The sequence below is a fragment of the Ranitomeya variabilis genome, chromosome 4 (assembly GCF_051348905.1).
Source record: "Ranitomeya variabilis isolate aRanVar5 chromosome 4, aRanVar5.hap1, whole genome shotgun sequence".
NCBI classification, from domain to species: Eukaryota; Metazoa; Chordata; class Amphibia; order Anura; family Dendrobatidae; genus Ranitomeya; species Ranitomeya variabilis.
The window spans coordinates 336,888,462-336,909,594 of record NC_135235.1 but is presented as its reverse complement, the minus strand read 5'-3'; the positions used below and the strand labels follow the sequence as shown (position 1 = coordinate 336,909,594).

Below are 21,133 nucleotides of genomic sequence, written 5' to 3'. Positions count from 1 at the left end.
CGCAAGTCACCACACAATTGAATCAGCCAACACATGAGTCTATTGTTCTGTGTCCTGGGATCCATCCCTCCATGAGGGAAAGCTCCCCCTTCTGGTTGTTGACTCAAGCCTGATTACATAGCAGTCCAGGGACACAGGCCGGAGGAGGGACACGCTGTTACACCGGGGGCCTTAGCCAGCGGCGACTCCAGCACCTGACCCCCATAGTGCGCTGGTGTTCCCGCCTGCTTAGGCACTCGGCGCCCAGCGACGAGAGGTGAGTCTGTCATTTTTTTTTTTTAAATCGCAGCATCAGCATACGGGGCATATTATGCTATGGAGCATCTTATGGGGGCCATCAACGATGGGAGCAGCACATGACAGAATGGGGGCGCAGAATGGGTGCAGCACATTACAGAATGGGGCGCAGGTTGGGAGCAGCACATGACAGAATGGGGGCACAGGATGGGAGCAGCACATGACAGAATGGGGGCGCAGAATGGTTGCAGCACATGACAGAATGGGGGCGCAGAATGGTTGCAGCACATGACAGAATGGGGGCGCAGGATGGGAGCAGCACATTACAGAATGGGGGCGCAGAATGGGAGCAGCACATGACAGGATGGGGCGCAGGATGAAAGCAGCACATGACAGGATGGGGGCGCAGGATGGGAGCAGCACATGACAGGATGAGGGCACAGGAAAAGAGTAGCACATGACAAGATGGAGGCGCACAAAACAGGATAAGGGCGCAGGATGGGGCTGCAAATGACAGGAAGGGGGCGCAGGATGGGAGCAGCGTATGACAGGATGGGGGTGCAAGATGGTAGCAGCACATGACAAGATTAGGGGGCAGGATGGAAGAGGCGCATACCAGGATGGAGACCATATACCAATATAAATGCTCACCACCCGGGCGTAGAACAGGTTCAATAGCTAGTGGGTGTGTGTATATATATATATATATATATATATATATATATATATATATAGATAGATAGATATCTAACGCCAAGAAGACCAAAAACGAACGGCACTGTCTGTGAAAAGAGGTTATCCAAAAATTTCGGGTTCAGGTATTAATGAATAATAGTCCTAGCATCAGCCATGCATCAAGATCATAGGTGCTCTTCTGAAAATACACGAAAATCCATGACCATATGCAAGAAGAAAGAGAAGGCACTCACCGATCTAAAATTCCCAACTTTATTTCATCTTCATGTTAAAAAAATACTGACCCGTGGAAGCGCAAGCACAAACGGCCATCGTCTATCCCTGCTCACAAGAACTCCGCTCCTCACTCCCCCGGCCATGGAATTTTTTTAACATTAAGATGAAATAAAGTTGGGAAATTTAGATCGGTGAGTGCCTTCTCTTTCTTCTTGCATATGGTTTTATATATATATATATATATATATATATATATATATATATATATATATATATATATATAAACACTGTATATATATATAGTCTTTATATTGCAGAGAGAGATACATAGAAGAATAGCCGGTAATTCATTTGTCAGCCTCTCTAAAATCACTGCTGGAGCCGACAGGATAGAAGACATGGTTTACATACACTAAGTAGATGCAGAATAGTTAGATATGTACTGTATATGTCAGTGATCAATACAATTAGTATAGTGTGTGTGCAAATTAGAGGACATGTATGTAATTAATAAAAGATTATTTTGGGGGGAAAAAATGTTGCGTGCTCCCGCATAATTTTCCAATCCAGAGAGGGAAAGCCAGCGACTGGAGGCCAATGTTTATAGCCTAAGAAGGGGTTAATACCCATGGATCTCCCCAGGCTATGAATATGAGCCCACAGCTGTATTTTTAGTGTTTACTGGCTATTAAAATAGGGTGGCCCCCCAAAAATGACATGGGGTACCCTTATAATTAAATTCCAGAAAAAGCTATGCAGACAGCTGCGGGCTGATATTCATAGCCTAGGAAGGGGCCATGGATATTGACCCCTCATGGCTACAAACACTAGCTCTCAGCCTCCCCAGAAATGTCGCATTTTTAAGATTCACCAATTTCAGCACTTAGCCTCTCTCTTCCCGCTGCCCTGTATCGGTGGTATATGGGGTAATAGTTTGGGGGTTGATGTGACCTTTATATTGTAAGGTCACATCAAGCCCGGCTTAGTAATGGAGAAGTGTCAAGAAGACACCTATCCATTGCTAATCCTATAGTTGTTACAGGTTCAATAAAGACGCAGCCAGGATAAAGTCTTTTAATGAAATAAAACACTAAACACAGTTTTTCATCCTTATTATGCAGCTAATACATACAACGCCCTTGTTCTCCTGTAATTAAAAAAAACCAAAACCAAAAACCCAACACTATACCATACCTGTCAGTCGTTCTGTCCCACGCAGTAATCAATATCTGGGGAAAATACAGTTTGCAACTAAGAGCGGTGCTGAAATGCAACCGCCATGGCTGCAAACTACTGGGGAATGAGGAGATGCTGCCAGTGCAGCTACAGAGACTAGTGCTGATATCACATAGTCTGCCCTCCCTTCCGGCTTGAACTGCAATGAACTCTGCAGCGTGGGAAAATGAACTGGCATTTTCCCACGCTCCAGAGTTCAGCGCGGGTCAGGCAAGCAGGGAGGGTAGACTCAGTGACTTCACCGCTAGTCACTGAGGCTGCGCTGGCAGCATCTCCTCATTCCCCAGTAGTTTGCAGCTGGGCTGGTAGCATCTTAGCACAGTCCTGGTTGCAAACTGTATTTTCACCAGATATGGATTACTGCGTGGGACAGAACAACGGACAGGTATATTGTTGTTTGTTTTTTTTTTATTCATTACAGGAGATCTATAGGATTAGTAATGGATAGCTGTCTTATTGACACCTCTCCGTTACTAAGCCGGGCTTGATGTGACCTTACAATTCAAAGGTCACATCAACCACCCAACTATTACCCCATTGCCACCGCTACAGGGCAGTGGGAAGAGAGAGGCTAAGTGCCATAATTGCCATAAATCATGCAGCTGCGTCAACAAAAACTAAATCTCTGAGCAGTCACAAATACTCGGAGATTTCCCGAGCAACAAGTATATTCGCTCATCACTATTAACTACCTGCAAAAAACACTTGATGAACTTTCGATAGTAGTTTGCAAACCCCAAGAAGCGTTGCAAATAGTGATGAGCGAGCGAGCTTTCCCGAGCACGCTCGGGTGGTCTCCCGAGTATTTGTGACTGCTCAGAGATTTAGTTTTTGTTGATGCAGCTGCATAATGTATGGCTGCTAGCCAGCCTGAGTACATGTGGGGGTTGCCTGTTTGCCAGGGAATCCCCACATGTAATCAAGCTGTCTAGTAGCTGTAAATCATGCAGCTGCGGCAAGGAAAACTAAATCTCTGATCAGACATAAATACTTGGAGACCACCCGAGTGTGCTCGGGAAAACCCAAGTAACGAGTATACTCACTCATCACTAGTTGCAAACCCTTCGAGTCACGGGGCTGAACCCAATCACTAATAGCCTGCACCTTCTTGGGATCCATGTGAAACCCCTCATTGGAAACAATCAAACCCAAAAATGATAACTCCTGTACAAAAAATTAACATTTCAAATTTTGAAAAAAGTAGTTTTTCCCTGAGTCTATGAAGGACAGTACGCGAATAGTGAAAATGGGTTTCACTGTCAGGGGAGTAAACCAAGATGTCGTCAAGGTAAATAATCGCAAAGTGACCGATCAGATCAGCAAACACAATATTAATAAAATTTTGAAAAATGGCCAGGGGTGTTTGTTAGCCCGAAGGACGTAAAAAGATTCTCAAAAAGAACTTCTCACGTGAGAAACGCCGTCTTCCACTCGTCTCCCTCTCAAACACTTTTCCAATTATAGGCTCCCCACAAATCCAACTTTGAAAATCATTTGGCCCCAGACAACTGGTTACACAAGTCAGGAATGAGAGGAAGTGGGTAAGTGTTTCTCACAGTGATTTTGTTGAGTTCCCGAAAGTCGAGGCAAGGACTCAAACCACCATCTTTTTTCTTTACAAAGAAAAAGCCAGCTGCCATAGGAGAAACATAAGGGCGGATATGCCCCTTACGAAGACTCTCGGCAATATACTCCTTCATGGCCAGCCGCTCAGGACAAGACAGATTAAATTGATGGCACAATTAAAAGATGGATGTGGCGGTAGAACCTCAGCCTCGCTTTCAGAGAACACGTCTTCAAAGACCTTCAGATACTCCGGAATAGCTTCCAGACCGACAGACAACACAGATACACACTTCAAGGACTTAGATAAGGACCATTGAACAATTTCCTCAGTAACCCAGTTAATAACAGGGTTTTGATGCTGTAACCAAGGCATTCCCGACACCAACCCACTATATTTGCCCACTTTGATGCTAATTCTGGTGCCCAGAACCCATTTGGGCTAGGCTGGAGGGACCTGGGTTTGATGCAGGGCATCGCTATTTGTGTATTTTAAGTGTCAGATCAGTGGCCCAAAGCCATTTAACCCCTTAAAAACAGCAGGTCCCTATTAAAATCTGTTAAAATTGGCTGTTTGCCCAGTTTGATGACAGTTCTGATGCCCAGAACTAATTAGGGCCAGGCTGAAAAGACCTGGTTTTATTGTGGGGCTCCCTGTTCTATATGTATGCACTCTGGTATCAGTGGCACAAAGGAATTTAACCCCTTAAAAACACCACTTACTTATTCAAATCTGTGAAAATGGGCTGTTTGCCCATTTTGATGCCAGTTCTGGTGCCCAGAACCCATTTGGGCACGGCGGGAGAGACCTGGGTTTGATGCAGGGCATCACTGTCTGTGTATTTTAAGTGTCAGATCAGTGGCCCAAAGGCATTTAACCCCTTAAAAACATCAGTTACTTATTCAAATCTGCGAAAATGGGCTGTTTGCCCACTTTGATGCCAGTTCTGATGCCCAGAACCCATTTGTGCCAGGCTGCAGTGACATGGATTTCATGTGGGGTACCAGTAGGTATGTAAATCAGGTGTTAGATTAGTGGCACAAAGGCATTTAACCCCTTAAAAATAGCTGTTACTTATTCAAATCTGTGAAAATGTGCAATTTGCCCAATTTGATGCCAGTTCTGATGCCCAGAACCCATTTGAGCCAGGTTGGAGTGACATGGATTTCATGTGCGGCATCAGTAGGTATGTAAATCAGGTGTTAGATTAGTGGCACAAAGGCATTTAACCCCTTAAAAATTGCTGTTACTTATTCAAATCTGTGAAAATGGGCTGTTTGCCCACTTTGATGCCGGTTCTGGTGCCCAGAAGCCATTTGGGCCAGGCTGGAGAGACCTGTGTTTGATGCAGGGCATCACTGTCTGTGTATTTTAAGTGTCGTATTAGTGGCCCAAAGGCATTTAACCCCTTAAAAACATCAGTTACTTATTCAAATCTGTGAAAATGGGCTGTTTGCCCACTTTGATGCCAGTTCTGGTGCCCAGAACCCATTTGGGCCAGGCTGGAGAGACCTGGGTTTGATGCAGGGCATCACTGTCTGTGTATTTTAAGTGTCGTATTAGTGGCCCAAAGGCATTTAACCCCTTAAAAACATCAGTTACTTATTCAAATCTGTGAAAATGGGCTGTTTGCCCAATTTGATGCCAGTTCTGGTGCCCAGAAGCCATTTGGGACAGGCTGGAGAGACCTGGGTTTGATGCATGGCATCACTGTCTGTGTATTTTAAGTGTCGAATTAGTGGCCCAAAGGCATTTAACCCCTTAAAAACATCAGTTACTTATTCAAATCTGTGAAAATGGGCTGTTTGCCCACTTTGATGCCAGTTCTGGTGCCCAGAACCCATTTGGGCCAGGCTGGAGAGACCTGGGTTTGATGCAGGGCATCACTGTCTGTGTATTTTAAGTGTCGTATTAGTGGCCCAAAGGCATTTAACCCCTTAAAAACATCAGTTACTTATTCAAATCTGTGAAAATAGGCTGTTTGCCCACTTTGATGCCAGTTCTGGTGCCCAGAACCCATTTGGGCCAGGCGGGAGAGACCTGGGTTTGATGCAGGGCATCACTGTCTGTGTATTTTAAGTGTCAGATCAGTGGCCCAAAGGCATTTAACCCCTTAAAAACATCAGTTACTTATTCAAATCTGCGAAAATGGGCTGTTTGCCCACTTTGATGCCAGTTCTGGTGCCCAGAACCCATTTGGGCCAGGCTGAAGGGACCTGGGTTTGATGCAGGGCATCACTGTCTGTGTATTTTAAGTGTCAGATCAGTGGCCCAAAGGCATTTAACCCCTTAAAAACATCAGTTACTTATTCAAATCTGTGAAAATGCGCTGTTTGCCCACTTTGATGCCAGTTCTGATGCCCAGAACCCATTTGTGCCAGGCTGCAGTGACATGGATTTCATGTGGGGTACCAGTAGGTATGTAAATCAGGTGTTAGATTAGTGGCACAAAGGCATTTAACCCCTTAAAAATAGCTGTTACTTATTCAAATCTGTGAAAATGGGTGATTTGCCCACTTTGATGCCAGTTTTGATGCCCAGAACCCATTTGTGCCAGGCTGGAGTGACATGGATTTCATGTGGGGCATCAGTAGGTATGTAAATCAGGTGTTAGATCAGTGGCACAAAGGCATCTAACCTCCTCAAAATAGCTGTTACTTATTCAAATCTGTGAAAATGTGCAATTTGCCCCCTTTGATGCCAGTTCTGATGCCCAGAACCCATTTGTGCCAGGCTGGAGTGACATGGATTTCATGCGGGGCATCAGTAGGTATGTAAATCAGGTGTTAGATCAGTGGCACAAAGCTATTTAACCCCTTAAAAATAGCTGTTACTTATTCAAATCTGTGAAAATGGGCGATTTGACCACTTTGATGCCAGTTTTGATGCCCAGAACCCATTTGTGCCAGGCTGGAGTGACATGGATTTCATGTGGGGCGTCAGTAGGTATGTAAATCAGGTGTTATATCAGTGGCACAAAGGCAATTAACCCCTTAAAAATAGCTGTTACTTATTCAAATATGTGAAAATGTACGATTTGCCCACTTTGATGCCAGTTCTGATGCCCAGAACCCATTTGTGCCAGGCTGGAGTGACATGGATTTCCTGTGGGGCATCAGTAGGTATGTAAATCAGGTGTTAGATCAGTGGCACAAAGGCATTTAACCCCTCAAAAATAGCTGTTACTTATTCAAATCTGTGAAAATGGGCGATTTGACCATTTTGATGCCAGTTCTGATGCCCAGAACCCATTTGTGCCAGGCTGGAGTGACATGTATTTCATGTGGGGCATCAGTAGGTATGTAAATCAGGTGTTAGATCAGTGGCACAAAGGCATTTAACCCCTTAAAAATAGCTGTTACTTATTCAAATCTGTGAAAATGGGTGATTTGCCCACTTTGATGCCAGTTTTGATGCCCCGAACCCATTTGTGCCAGGCTGCAGTGACTTGGATTTCATGTGGGGCATCAGTAGTTATGTAAATCAGGTGTTAGATCAGTGGCACAAAGCTATTTAACCCCTTAAAAATAGCTGTTACTTATTCAAATCTGTGAAAATGGGCGATTTGCCCCCTTTGATGCCAGTTTTGATGCCCAGAACCCATTTGTGCCAGGCTGAAGTGATTTGTCTTTGATGTGGGGCATCACTAGGTATGTAAATCAGGTGTTAGATTAGTGGCACAAAGGCATTTAACCCCTTAAAAATTGCTGTTACTTATTCAAATCTGTGAAAATGTGCTATTTGCCCCCTTTGATGCCAGTTCTGATGCCCAGAACCCATTTGTGCCAGGCTGGATTGACTTGGATTTCATGTGGGGCATCAGTAGGTATGTAAATCAGGTGTTTAATAAGTGGCACAAAGGCATTTAACCCCTTAAAAATAGCTGTTACTTATTCGCATGTGTGAAAATTGGTTCTCTGCCCACTTTGATGCCAGTTCTGATGCCCAGAACCCATTTGTGCCAGGCTGGATTGACAGGAACTTGATGTGTGGCATCACAAGGTATGCAAGTCAGGTGTCAGATCAGTGGCACAAAGCCATTTAACACCTTTAATACCATACCTCAGTGCCCACTTTGATGCCCATTTTTGTGCCAGCCTTCTAATATTTTTATCTGTTTTTAAGTGTATTCACAAGAGGGCACATGACCGCATAATATTATATACTTAGAATGATTTATTTTTATTGAAAAACCTGAAAAAATCAGAAAATAAAAAATAGCCGAATAAGAAACTGCTGAATAAGAAACCAACTTCAGCCCGAATAAGAAACTGAACGAATAAGAAACCAACTTCAGCATCGTATGTGCCAAGGATTGTGCTACCAGTCACATGGCGTCACCGGGAGCACCGCAAACGGCACCGCGGGGATGGGCCCGGTGCATCCTGTGCAGTGTGCACACTGGCGGTAGGGGCAGCAGCACTCCGGTCACGCACTGCAGCGCCGCTATGTACATGTGATCAATGCTCTACCTTACGCAAATGAACGTGACGTCCCCTTATCCTGAGAACAACCAATCACAAGACAGCTTCTCTCCTACAGCCCCGCCCCCAGTCAGCAGTCACTGGCACAAGTCCTTGCTATCGTCTCACCATGATGTCTCCTCATGCGGCCTCTACGGTCTGCAGAGTCTCGGGCTACGGCGGAGCAGGACTGACCGACAACCCCGCATATTCCGCACCCGGCGCCTCCTCGTCCACACTCCACCACCAGCTACAGCGTGCGTCCGAACGTCACTTCCGCTTTCCACCTGTCATTCTTTCTTTACAAAACTTTATTGTTTTGTTCATAAAGTTTAGAGTCATCAGTAAGGAGTATTGTGGGCGGGGCGCCGTCTAGCGGCCAGACACAGTATCCTACAGGTCATCACAGAGAGTGCGCAGTCGCCTCCTCGTCCCGTGCCTGCACTGTATGCGAGGTGCCATGGTTGCATTACCCCGCTGTGCTGTCACTATGGCCCTCTGCTGTTCTCCTTACTGACTCCTGCTGATCGCCTCCCTTCACATTTCATCAGAAGTGACCCTGTTCTGTGACCCAGTATATTGTGCCCATCATGGAATGGCTCCTATAATATTCCCTGCGGGATTGTGTCGTCATGCATCGCTACTTCGTCTGCCTGTTTGTGGGTGGGCTGCAGGCGATCCCTGTGGCACTGTCATGTGTGACTCAGCGGGATTGTGCACAGTAACCCACAGACTGTGTCAAGTCGGCGCCGTTATACTGATTAATGAGACCTGGGGATGAAATCCGTCCTGTGGTTGTTGTGTAATCTTTATTTTCAGTTTTCAGTTAATGACATTCCCGTGCTCCAGGGGCGGCCTGTGGGGGTCTCCATGCGGTGCTCGGATTAGCTATTCATCATTATGGTTTATCACAGGTCACTGATCCCTCACTGACCCGCCCCCTAGTTTACATAACTAGAGAGCCAATGTACACTTAAAAAAAAATCCCCTTCTGCAGATGCCAGCATTTCTCCATGATCGCATCTATAATGTGCATTTAATTCTTTTATTTGATGGTATACATAAATTCATTGTTTATTTATTTATTTTTTTAAATTGTCTGCGCTAAGATTGAGAAAGCAGCATCTGTCACGCGAGTTGCGCCCAGGGTTCTGCCATCCGCCACCTTTGCCCTGCCTCAGCTCTCTGCACTTGTGGTAAGCGAGGCCTCCTCTAACCCTGTATTTACTGCCACTTGGCTTCATCTACAGTGGGGGAAATAAGTATTTGATCCCTTGCTGATTTTGTAAGTTTGCCTACTGACAAAGACATGAACTGTCTATATTAAGGGTAGGTTAATTTTAACATTGAGAGAATTAAAAAAATAAAAATCAAGAAATCACCTTGTATAAATTACATAAATGTATTTGCATTTTGCAGTGAGAAATAAGTATTTGATCCCTCTGACAAACAAGACTTAATACTTGGTGGTAAAACCCTTGTTGGCAAGCACAGCAGTCTGATGTTTTTTGTAGTTGATGATGTTTGCGCACATGTCAGGAGGAATTTTGGTCCACTCCTCTTTGCAGATCATCTCTAAATCATTAAGATTTTGAGGCTGTTGCTTGGCAACTTGGAGCTTCAACTCCCTCCATAAGTTTTCTATGGGATTAAGGTCTGGAGACAGGCTAGTCCACTCCATGACCTTAATGTGCTTCATTTGTGCTACTCTGTTGTTGGCTTGGCTGTATGTTTTGGGTCATTGTCTTGCTAGAAGACCCAGCCACGACCCATTTTTAATGTCCTGACAGAGTGAAGGAGGTTGTCACTCAGGATTTTACAGTACATGGCACCATTCATTCTCCCATTGATGCAGTGAAGTAGCTCTGTGCCCTTAGCAGAGAAACACTCCCAAAACAATGTTTCCACCTCCATGCTTGACAGTGGGGATGGTGCTCTTTGGGTCATAGGCAGCATTTCTCTTCCTCCAAACACGGCAAGTTGAGTTAATGCCAAAGACCTCAATTTTTGTCTCTTCTGACTCGCAGAATCATCCAGGTGTTCACTGGCAAACTTCAGATGGGCTGGCACATGTGCCTTCTTGAGCAGGGGGACCTTGCGGGCACTGCAGAATTTTAAACCTTTATGGCGTAATGTGTTACCAATGGTTTTCCTGGTGACTGTGGTCCCAGCTGCCTTGAGATCATTAACAAGTTCTCCCCCGTGTAGTTTTAGGCTATGTGCACACACTTTGGCCGCTGCGAATTTGCAGCAGTTTTCCATCAGGTTTACAGTACCATGTAAACCTGTGGAAAACCAAATCGGCAGTGCCCATGGTGCGGAAAATACAGCGCGGAAACGCTATGTTGTATTTTCCGCAGCATGTCAATTCTTTGTGCGGATTCCGCAGCGTTTTACACTTGCTCCTCAATAGGAATTCACAGGTGGTAAAACGCAGGTGAAATCCGCACAAAAAACGCTGGAAATCCGCGGTAAATCAAAACGCACACAAATCTGCAACATGTGCACATAGCCTTAGGCTGATCTCTCACCTTCCTCATGATCAAGGATACCCCACGAGGTGAGATTTTGCACGGTGCCCCAAACTGATGTCGAATGACAGTCATTTTGTATTTCTTCCATTTTCTTACTATTGCACCAACAGTTGTCTCCTTCTCACCCAGCGTCTTACTTATGGTTTTGTAGCCCATTCCAGCTTGGTGCAGATCTATGATCTTGTCCTTGACATCCTTATAAAGCTCTTTGGTCTTGTACATGTTGTAGAGGTTAGAGTCTGACTGATTAATGGAGTCTGTAGACAGGAGTCTTATATAAAGGTGATTATGTAAGACATAACTGCAAAAAATGATATATAGTGTGTACTTCAAAAACAATGTCTTTAGAGTTGCATATATATCTGTACCTGCGCTAAACTTATAGTGCACCGGTAAAAGAACACAATGGAATTAGTTTACCTTTACGATGTGGAGTTCGTTTAAAATAGATTTGCTTGTGGATATGGATATCAGGTCATGGAATAAACATGAAGAGGGACTAGGGAGGGAAGAGTTGGAAATTAAGAGTATAAATAGATGGAAATAAAGTCACAAATATTTAGCATTTGGTATATAACTTCCTTCCCAAAAAGAGCTACTATAATAGTATAGGAGCTGTGGAGGATATATAGTGATCCGTGAGGCTGGATCGCTAAAGTGCAAGTTAGAGGACTAAAACTAAAAAACTGACACCCTGTGAATGCGTTCCTTGGATTAAAAAAGGGTGCGTGCAATATTACTTGCAGATTTCAATACCTGAGATGCAGGCGTTGGTTAGAAAGAGGGAGAGACAATCTCCATTAAAAACTTGATGGTAGGCTAGAAAACAGTTTGTACTTAGCTGGATCGGAGATTTTCTTTCTATTAATCAGGCGGCTTCTGCAGGCGCCGTCCCGGCCGGTGACGAGGAAGGAAACCGCAGCATTTCCGAAACGCGTTGGTTTTTTGGCTCCCACAGCGCTCCGTACCAATACCAAGGGCACCACGTGATCAGAGATCACGTGACCCGAAGTTCACTGCAGGTCCTGCGAAGCAATACTCCGGACTCACAGAACTCAGGCCGCGCTAGCGCTCGTCACCGGCCGGGACGGCGCCTGCAGAAGCCGCCTGATTAATAGAAAGAAAATCTCCGATCCAGCTAAGTACAAACTGTTTTCTAGCCTACCATCAAGTTTTTAATGGAGATTGTCTCTCCCTCTTTCTAACCAACGCCTGCATCTCAGGTATTGAAATCTGCAAGTAATATTGCACGCACCCTTTTTTAATCCAAGGAACGCATTCACAGGGTGTCAGTTTTTTAGTTTTAGTCCTCTAACTTGCACTTTAGCGATCCAGCCTCACGGATCACTATATATCCTCCACAGCTCCTATACTATTATAGTAGCTCTTTTTGGGAAGGAAGTTATATACCAAATGCTAAATATTTGTGACTTTATTTCCATCTATTTATACTCTTAATTTCCAACTCTTCCCTCCCTAGTCCCTCTTCATGTTTATTCCATGACCTGATATCCATATCCACAAGCAAATCTATTTTAAACGAACTCCACATCGTAAAGGTAAACTAATTCCATTGTGTTCTTTTACCGGTGCACTATAAGTTTAGCGCAGGTACAGATATATATGCAACTCTAAAGACATTGTTTTTGAAGTACACACTATATATCATTTTTTGCAGTTATCCCTCCATCTTTCTCCTTGGTGTGGTAAGGAGCAGTACCCGCAGCCATCTTTTTCCATCTCACGAGCGCCGCTACTGTATTATTATACACTCTGATTATGTAAGACAGTTGTCTTTAAGGCAGGTAACAAGTTGATTAGGATCGTCTAACTGGCCTGTAGGAGCCAGAACGTTTAATGGTTGGTAGGGGATCAAATACTTATTTCTCACTGGAAAATACAATAATTTATACAATGTGATTTTCTGGATCGTTTACTGACCGTGGGATCATACCTTAAGGCTATATGCACACGTTCAGGATTTCTTGCAGAAATTTCCTGAGCAAAACCGGACATTTTCTGCAAGAAATCTGAATGCGTTTGACGCGTTTTTTGCGTGTTTTACGCATTTTTTTCCGGAGCTTCCCAATGCATTAAATAGCGGGAAAAACGCAAAAAATCAGCAAAATTAATTCACATGCCGGGTTTTTTACCGCGATGCGGTTTTTTCGCAGAAAAAAAATGCATCATGTGCACAAAAATTGCGGAATGCATTCTAAATGATGGGATGCATAATGTATGCGTTTATGCGTTTTTATAGCAAAAAAAATGCAACGTGTGCACACAGCCTTAGCGATTGTTGCATTCACCAGGTGCAACTGTTTTGCATCCAGTATGCAACTGTGTTTTTTGCTTTCTATGATGGAGAATAGTGCAGGGAGAGGAGGTCTCAGCTCTACAGGACACGTGATCACCGCATGGCTGCTACCTACTGTGAGATCAGATTGTCCACATCACATAGAGTTGCATGTACATCCCCCTGCTCCTACATCAGTCACAGAGACCCCATAACACCAGTCACCCTGCTCCTACATCACATCAGTCACAGACCCCATAACACCAGTCACCCTGCTCCTACAGTACAGACCAAAAGTTTGGACACACCTTCTCATTTAAAGATTTTTCTGTATTTTCATGACTATGAAAATTGTAAATGCACACTGAAGGCATCAAAACTATGAATTAACACATGTGGAATTATATACTTAACAAAAAAGTGTGAAACAACTGAAAATTTGTCTTATATTCTAGGTTCTTCAAAGTAGCCACCTTTTGCTTTGATCACTGCTTTGCACACTCTTGGCATTCTCTTGATGAGCTTCAAGAGGTAGTCACCGGAAATGGTCTTCCAACAATCTTGAAGGAGTTCCCAGGGATGATTAGCACTTGTTGGCCCTTTTGCCTTCACTCTGCGGTCCAGCTCACCCCAAACCATCTCAATAGGGTTCAGGTCTAGTGACTGTGGAGGCCAGGTTATCAGGCGTAGCCGTAGCACCCCATCCCTCTCCTTCTTGGTCAAATAGCCCTTACACAGCCTGGAGGTGTGTTTGGGGTCATTGTCCTGTTGAAAAATGATGGTCCAACTAAACGCAAACCGGATGGAATAGCATGCCGCTGCAAGATGCTGTGGTAGCCATGCTGGTTCAGTATGCCTTCAATTTTGAATAAATCCCCAACAGTGTCACCAGCAAAGCACCCCCACACCATCACACCTCCTCCTCCATGCTTCACAGTGGGAACCAGGCATGTAGAGTCCATCCGTTCACCTTTTCTGCGTCGCACAAAGACACGGTGGTTGGAACCAAAGATCTCAAATTTGGACTCATCAGACCAAAGCACAGATTTCCACTGGTCTAATGTCCATTCCTTGTGTTCTTTAGCCCAAACAAGTCTCTTCTGCTTGTTGCCTGTCCTTAGCAGTGGTTTCCTAGCAGCTATTTTACCATGAAGGCCTGCTGCACAAAGTCTCCTCTTAAGGGCTCATTTCCACTTGCGAGAATAACGGACGAGTGCAATCCGACAAAAAATCGGATTGCACTCAGACCAATGTTTTTCAATAGGTGACATCTCATTTGCGATTTTTTTTCTCAGCTGAAATCGGACTGAGAAAAAAATCGGAGCATGCTGCGAGTCTCGGATGAGATTCGCCCATGCAAGTCAATGGGTGCGAGAAAAAAAATGAATTGTATGCGGATGTTATACGGATGTAAAATGGATCGTGCGATTAAAAATTGCATTGCACTCGCATGACAATCGCAAGACAATCGTATACTTTGCATCCTATTTTTTCGGTCCAGATTACGGCCCGTTTTTGTTCTCGCAAGTGGAAATGAGCCCTAACAGTTGTTGTAGAGATGTGCCTGCTGCTAGAACTCTGTGTGGCATTGACCTGGTCTCTAATCTGAGCTGCTGTTAACCTGCGATTTCTGAGGCTGGTGACTCGGATAAACTTATCCTCAGAAGCAGAGGTGACTCTGGGTCTTCCTTTCCTGGGGCCGTCCTCATGTGAGCCAGTTTCTTTGTAGCGCTTGATGGTTTTTGCAACTGCACTTGGGGACACTTTCAACGTTTTCCCAATTTTTTGGACTGACTGACCTTCATTTCTTAAAGTAATGATGGCCACTTGTTTTTCTTTACTTAGAATTTGTATTATGGCAAGAAAAAAGCAGCTAACAGTCTATTCAGTAGGACTATGAGCTGTGTATCCACCAGACTTCTGCTCAACACAACTGATGGTCCCAACACCATTTATAAGGCAAGAATCCCACTTATTAAACCTGACAGGGCACACCTGTGAAGTGAAAACCATTCCCGGAGACTACCTCTTGAAGCTCATCAAGAGAATGCCAAGAGTGTGCAAAGCAGTCATCAAAGCAAAAGGTGGCTACTTTGAAGAACCTAGAATATAAGTCATATTTTCAGTTGTTTCACACTTTTTTGTTAAGTATATAATTCCACAAGTGTTAATTCATAGTTTTGATGCCTTCAGTGTGAATGTACAATTTTCATAGTCATGAAAATACAGAAAAATCTTTAAATGAGAAGGATGTCCAAACTTTTGGTCTCTACTGTACATCACATCAGTCACAGACCCCATAACACCGGTCACCCTGCTCCTACATAACATCAGTCACAGACACCATAACGCTGGTCACCCTGCTCCTATATCACATCAGTCACAGACCTCATAACACCAGTCACCCTGCTCCTATATCACATCAGAGAGACCCCATAACACCAGTCACCCTGCTCCTACATCACATCAGTCACAGACCTCATAACACCGGTCACCTGCTCCTATATCACATCAGTCACAGACCCCATAACGCTGGTCACCCTGCTCCTATATCACATCAGAGAGACCCCATAACACCAGTCACCCTGCTCCTATATCACATCAGTCACAGACCCCTTAACACCAGTCACCCTGCTCCTATATCACATCAGTCACAGACCCCATAACACCGGCCATCCTGCTCCTATATCACATCAGTCACAGAGACCCCATAACACCGGTCACCCTGCTCCTATATCACATCAGTCACAGACCCCATAACACTGGTCACCCTGCTCCTATACCACATCAGTCACAGACCCCATAACACCGGCTACAACAGTCATATCATAGTGAAAAGCCTCCCACAAGTGAACCCATTTTGGAAGCTACACCATTTAAGAGATCTATAAATTCAGAAAATGAAAATTCAGATTTTTGACAAAAGTTTTGCTTTAGCCCCAAATTTTTCATTTTTACCAGGGTAATAGACCAAAATGGACTCCACAATTTGTTGTACAATTTTTCCTGAGTACATCAATACCCCATATGTTGTGGAAAACTACTGTTTGGGCGCATAGGAGGGTTCAGAAGGGAAGGAGAGCTATTTGAATTTTTGAGCAATTTGCCTGTAGACGCCGTGTCACAGTTAAAGAGCCCCCAATGTGTCAAAACAGCAGAAAAAAAACCCAAATTCTCTAATTTTGCAACCTACACCCCTCTTGGCATTTAGCATGCGGTGTGTTGAGCATATTTAACCCACAGGTGCTTCACAGAATTTTCAAACATTGGATCATGAAAACTAAAATTAAATTTTCCCCAAAAATGTTGGTTTAGCCCCAATTTTTTCATTTTCATTAGAAAACTACTGTTTGTGCGCACAAAAGAAAGGAATGCAGTTTTGGTAAGCAGACATTTTTGGTATAGTTTGCTGTGGGCATTCTGTATTTGTAGTGTGGCGCCCCAGGGTCCTGGTCGTCACAGTAGCATTGCTTTCCTCCCGGAGAGAGTGATGCTATGTTTGGAGGCAAGAAAGCATAACTGTAACCAGGTACCACAAACATGCAACACATTCACACTCCAGGCCACCAGGGGGAGCTTTTGATCTTATTTACTAGGTGGCTCTCCATATATATATAACTGGCAGTTTCGAGGGAAAGTTAGTTAGTTCCAGACATCCGTCTGAGGAGGACAGAGGGTTTATGGAGCTGTGCATGCCCCCAGAGCTGCAGCTCCTGGAAAGAGACATTTAGAAAGCAGAATTGATTGCACCGAGCGTGCAGGAGAGGAAGCACGGGAGAGGATACCAGAAGGGGACCAGCCCCGAGCAGGCTGCCTCCTTCTGAGGCACAGAAACACCGGTAGCCAGAACACCGAGGTTATGAGGACCTTCACGCCTTACATTAGAGACCGGCAGGACAGCTAATTGCATGTTACCTGTCCGCACCCACACCCAGGAGTTACGGTGACACCCCACAAAGCCAGGTCATCTGAGAGACCCTATAAACAGGCTCAAGTCACCAGTCATACGGGTTTTGTCCTATCCGGGAGACAGAGAGAAAGAGATAACATCTGTGAGGACCTTATGTGAAGCTTAGCAGTAAGGGACTACACCACTACAGCGCAAAGGAAGGCTTCGATTCTCCACCTGGATAAGGAGACTCTGGACTTGCCTCTGAACCGGCCGGACCCTACCTGCCCTTTGGACTGGTGCCCTGGACTGTGGCTGATGAAACCAACAGTAAACAAGGTAAAAAGACTGCAATCCTGTGTCCTCGTTCTTCCCTGCACCTCTCACCATACCACCATCCACATAAATGGGAGCCCTGGGGATATACTTCACCTGTGGGAAGGTATACCATCTAGCTGCCATAACATCACCCCAGCGGACCCCTTAAAGCAGCGTTGGTCACCCTGACCGAATACCACAGGTGGCGTCACGAACATAAACTTTATCCCTTTAAAGACCTTTCCCTTTTCCATGGGCACCCAGGGCCACGGACTGGGTCGCCATCATGACATCCCCCTGTGAATGCAGGTCCCGGTACCGAGTAACCCCTTGCCCGTGGGATGACTCAGTAGAGCAACCTCCCACCCCCACAAATGCCCCCCCCCCACTATTGGGTGTATAGGTTTGGGAGGTATGCGCCCATCAGAGTACACTGTCAGGATGGATCCTGAAGCATCCGTTCACTATATTGCTCCACTGTAAAGAGACATACTGTATATCACATAGTATACATGTCTTTGTAGTGTCCCCCTGTATACAGGGCCGGTTTTAGATAAAGTGTGGCCCAGTGCAAAAGTTTTAAATGGGACCTCAAATGGTTACATATTGCACATCACACAAAAGCATTTTGGTTGCATTTAGATGTGCTAAGTCCAGTCCGCTAAACAAGTGTGATCCACAATATTGAAGTCGTTCGCTTGTTTCCTGGCCTCTTTACACTGGCTGAGTAACAATGATGGAGAGAGAAGAATCACTATTAGATCAATATGTTCTCATACACTCCCTGACAGAAGTTATGTCGCTTATCCATGTTATGTAAATAAAAGCTTATAACCTGACGTTAAATTCATCCATTGGTTGTATACATTATTCTTTTGAAAGCTGAAACCCTCCGAAATGTGGTTTAGGTTAATAAAATAAATTGGCATCAATGCAGAAATATTGATCAGTTAATGGACAAAGAATGGTCAGATTTTGGCAAGACAAAAGTTTTGTCTCCTGGTCATATAATGCACCCAATCCTAGTTTACATCAGTAAATGATCGGGTAAAAAGAAATCCAGCACCCCAGACCTTCACTTGAACTGCAACTTGAGCTCTGACAACATGCCAAAAATACACCCTGCGACCAAAGCCTGGATTATCAAGAGGCTGAAGACCAGATCCACTGCAGAGGTGGCTGGCACCTTTAATGTGTCTCAGCGTCAAGTACAAAGAAATAAAAAAAGATTTGAAGAGACTGGAGATGTGTTTGACAAGCCCAGGTCCAGCAGAAGCCGCAAGACAACTGCTCAGGAGGAATGTTTGTTGGTTAGAAAATCCAAAGCAAGCCCCTCTTCCACTGCAACAGAGCTCCAACAGGCCTGGTCACCTCAAGCCCCTCTGTCAACTAGAACTGTTTGTTTGTTCTGTCTCAAAATGGCCTCCATGGTCGAATCAGTGCCCAGAAGCCAGCACTAAACAAAAGGCAAATAAAAAACTGTGTGGCATTTGCAAAGTCCCAGAGCCTGCTAAACAGATGGGCGCTGGAAAAGGGGCAGAAGGTGGATTTCTCTGATGAATCTTCTGTAGAATTGCACCACATCCGCCGCAAATACTGCAGGAGACCTACTGGAGCCCGTATGGATCCTAAATACACCCAGAAAACAGTTAACCTTGGTGGTGGAAAGATCATGGTCTGGGGTTACATTCAGTATGGGGGTGTGCAAAACATTTGCAGGGTGAAAGGCAATATCAATAGCCTAAAATATCAAGAAGAATTAGCTACATCTTATATTCCAAATCATAAAAGGGAAATCTGCAGCAGGATAGTGCTCCATCTCATACATCCATCTCTACAACAAAGTTCCTCCAGGCAAAAAAGATCAAGGTGCTCAACGACTGGCCAGCCCAGTCACCAGACATAAACATCATTGAGCATGTTTGGGGTAGGATGAAAGAGGAAGCTTGGAAGACAAAACCAAAGAATCTAGATAATAATAATCTTTATTTTTATATAGCGCTAACATATTCCGCAGCGCTTTACAGGTTGCACACAGTATCATCGCTGTCCCCATTGAGGCTCACAATCTAAATTCCCTATCAGTATGTCTTTGGAATGTGGGAGGAAACCGGAGAACACCCACGCAAACACGGAGAGAACATACAAACTCTTTGCAGATGTTGTCCTTGGTGGGGTTTGAACCCAGGACTCCAGCTCTGCAAGGCTGCAGTGCTATCCACTGAGCCACCATGCTGCCCAACTCTGGGAGGCATGTAAGACTGCATGCTTTGCTATTCCTGATGACTTCATTAATAAATTGTATGAATCATTGTTGAACCGCATGGATGCAGTCCTTCAAGCTCATGGAAGTCACAAAAAATATTAAATATGACTCTAATAGCACCACAACTTCATTCACCAATGTTATGCAACATATATTTGTATTTTAAGGTAATTATTTGTTTGAATATCACATTACTTTCTGTGGGCGACAAAACTTTTGTTTTGCCAAAATCTGACCATTCTGTGTCCATTAACTAATCAATATTTCTGCATTGATGCCAATTTATTTTCTTAACCTAAACCACATTTCGGAGGGTTTCAGCTTTCAAAAGAATAATTTATACAACCAATGGATGACTTTAACGTCCGGTTAAAAGCTTTTATTTACATAACATGGATAAGCGACATAACTTCTGTCAGGGAGTGTAATATAATGCACCCCATAGTTGTCCATATAGTATAATACACACTTCATAGTCCTCCATATAGTATAATACACTTTCCATAGTCCTCCATATAGTATAATACACTCCCCATAGTTCTCCATATAGTATAATACACTCCCCATAGTTCTCCATATAGTATAATACACTCCCCATAGTTATCCATATAGTTTAATGCACTCCCTATAGTCCTGCCTGGGTCCTGATGTCCCACCTATGTGTGCCTCGGTGATCCTTTGGCGCCTTGGGGTCCACTGGGTGGTGCCCTTCTGGAGGTGTGGAATTGGGAGCCTGACTTCGTCATGTTTTGTTTATGTACTGTGTGACTTTACTTTAGTAAACTTTACTTTTTCTATACCTGAAGTTGTGTGGTGTAATCAAGTCCTACGTGTCTCTTTCCTTGTCCACATGCTCAGCTGCCACAGAACCCCGGTCTCTGCCCTCCCCTAGTTCGGGTAGGCCCGGGTCCCCCTCTGCGGTTTAAAGGGTCCGTATTTCGTCCCCGGGGGATGCGCGCCTCACGCCTTCTGTGGTTGGTCAGCTTGGGGGCGTCTATGGGCTGGGCCGCATCTGCGGCTGCAGCTGACCGTGTCAGAAGCTCAGGCCCTGCCCATAGGGCAGGGGAACTTTATATAGGAGCTGTCCCTCAGCAATTGGCTGGGGACAGCATTTGAAGTACACACCCTCACCCTGATAAAAGCAGGGGAGGTGTGGCCGCGCACGCCCTAAGCACAAACAGAAACCATTAGCACCATCAGTGCAGGATCTGAGGCTCAGGGCACCTGACTGAAACTGCATGCACTGACCCACGTGGAAAGTCATGCACCAGCTGCAAATGACCTCACTACCCGCGGACAGCTTCACAGCAACCAGGGACCTCACATGTGGATGGTCCTACAGCAGAAAAGACCTAACCACCGTGTACGGCTGCGCAGCAGAGCAGGGAACTGAGAAGGCTCCATCCAGATAACAGCCA

At 44.7% G+C, this 21,133-nt stretch overlaps 1 protein-coding gene across 1 annotated transcript in view; it reads right to left on the bottom strand.

Moving 5' to 3' along the window:
- Window positions 1-8,715, bottom strand: part of HMBS (hydroxymethylbilane synthase) — a 51,559-nt gene extending 42,844 nt beyond the window's left edge. Inside the window, exon 1 of the mRNA XM_077250595.1 lies at window positions 8,542-8,715. Coding sequence (XP_077106710.1) covers window positions 8,542-8,544 — 3 coding nt within the window. The 5' untranslated portion in view covers window positions 8,545-8,715. The remainder of the gene's footprint in view (window positions 1-8,541) is intronic.
- Window positions 8,716-21,133: the final 12,418 nt, after the last annotated feature.